At 40.4% G+C, this 1,887-nt stretch overlaps 1 protein-coding gene across 1 annotated transcript; it reads left to right on the plus strand.

Moving 5' to 3' along the window:
* Positions 1-306: 306 nt before the first annotated feature.
* LOC116628778 (olfactory receptor-like protein DTMT) lies at positions 307-1,251 on the plus strand. The gene has a single exon (XM_032399103.1). It carries the CDS (start codon positions 307-309, stop codon positions 1,249-1,251), a length of 945 nt encoding a protein of 314 aa, XP_032254994.1.
* Positions 1,252-1,887: the final 636 nt, after the last annotated feature.

Consider the following 1,887-nt stretch of genomic DNA (forward strand, 5'->3'; position numbering starts at 1 on the left):
TCACAGTTACTGAGAATGAAGGGCTGAGAACCGGGATGGTTGCACAGAAGATAAGAGATGAGAGTGTTTCAGAAGGGAAGGAAGAGTCAATATTATTAAATGGTGATGAATGAGAGATGAAAAAAAAAGTCTGAAAGTGATTGGATTTAGTGATTTGTTATATTTGTGGTTACAAAATGTTCCGGATAATGAGGGTGAAATCAATTATTGCAGAACAAATTACCATGTATCATAGAAATACTTTTATTTTTATTCAGGTTTATAATGGACACTATTATTTCCTCCTAAAGATACTGAAGACAGAGCATGACAGAAAAGAATCAAACTGTCATCTCAGAATTTGTCCTCCTGGGTCTGCCCATTTATCCAGATCAGCAAGACCTGTTCTATGCCCTGTTCCTGGCCATGTATGTTACCACCATCCTGGGGAACCTTCTCATCATTGTCCTCATTCGCCTGGACTCCCACCTCCACACGCCCATGTATTTGTTTCTCAGCAATTTGTCTTTCTCTGATATCTGTTTCTCTTCTGTGACCATTCCCAAGTTGTTGCAAACCATGCAGAGCCAAGACTCATCCATCTCCTATGTTGGCTGTCTGACCCAGATGTACTTCTTCCTGTTTTTTGCAGACCTGGAGAGCTTCCTCCTGGTGGCCATGGCCTATGACCGCTATGTGGCCATCTGCTTCCCTTTGCACTACACCACCATCATGAGCCCCAAGCTCTGTCTCTCCCTGGTGGTGCTTTCCTGGGTGCTGACCATGTTCCATGCTATGTTACACACTCTGCTCATGGCCAGATTGTGGTTTTGTGCAGACAACACAATCCCCCACTTTTTCTGTGATATGTCTGCTCTGCTGAAGCTGGCCTGCTCTGACACTCGAGTTAATGAGTTGGTGATATTTATCATGGGAGGGCTCATTCTTGTCCTCCCCTTCCTCCTCCTCATCATGTCTTATGCACGGATTGTGTCCTCTATCCTCAAGGTCCCTTCTGCTAAGGGTATTCACAAAGCCTTCTCCACCTGTGGCTCCCACCTCTCTGTGGTGTCGCTGTTCTATGGGACAATTATTGGTCTCTACTTGTGCCCATCAGCTAATAATTCTACTGTTAAGGAGACTGTCATGGCTATGATGTACACTGTGGTCACCCCCATGCTGAACCCCTTCATCTACAGCTTGAGGAACAGAGACATGAAGGGAGCCTTGCTAAGAGTCTTCTGTAGAAAGAAAATTACCTTCTCTGTATGATGGTAACATTTGATATTTTTACATATTTCTATCTAGTAGATAAAATAATATTGGAGTATTATTCCAGATTTTTCCCTTACCATGGAAACTTTCTGTTAAAATGATATAGTAAATAATTATTCAATATGTAAATGAGATGAAGTTGAGATCTGTAGTTGAACTAGGAAAGAGGGGTCTTGGTGACCTGCTGGCTAAGCCTTCCTCTTTGTGTTCCCCAGGTGATTCTGGCAAAGTGTGTAGTTTAAGAACTCCTGTTTTACAATGAATCATGGAACACTACATCAAAAACAAATGATGCAATGTATGGTGATTAACATAACAATAAAAAATTTTTTAAAAAGAGAAATGGACAAGTAACAGGAAAAAAAAAACCTCCTCTTTTAAATGATCTTCATGCCTTACATTCTTTAATTTATCATGGGAGACTATGTTTCTTTTTTTAAGCCAGAACTCTGCTTTGATTGTGTTATAATTTTAAAATAATTCTCTATACTCTTAAGTCAATACTAAATGAGATCTAACATCTCCACCTCCCAGCCTCCCTCTTAATGTCTCCTACTTACCTCTCTCTGCATAAGATTCACATCATTTTATCTCTTAATCCAACCCCCTCTTTATTTGTTTTCATGTCTTCTG

The sequence above is a fragment of the Phoca vitulina genome, unplaced genomic scaffold (assembly GCF_004348235.1).
Source record: "Phoca vitulina isolate PV1807 unplaced genomic scaffold, GSC_HSeal_1.0 scaffold128, whole genome shotgun sequence".
NCBI lineage: Eukaryota > Metazoa > Chordata > Mammalia > Carnivora > Phocidae > Phoca > Phoca vitulina.

Bases quoted from the DNA above. Each gene is read 5' to 3' on its own strand.
- LOC116628778 (XM_032399103.1), top strand. From the start codon at position 307: ATGACAGAAAAGAATCAAACTGTCATCTCAGAATTTGTCCTCCTGGGT.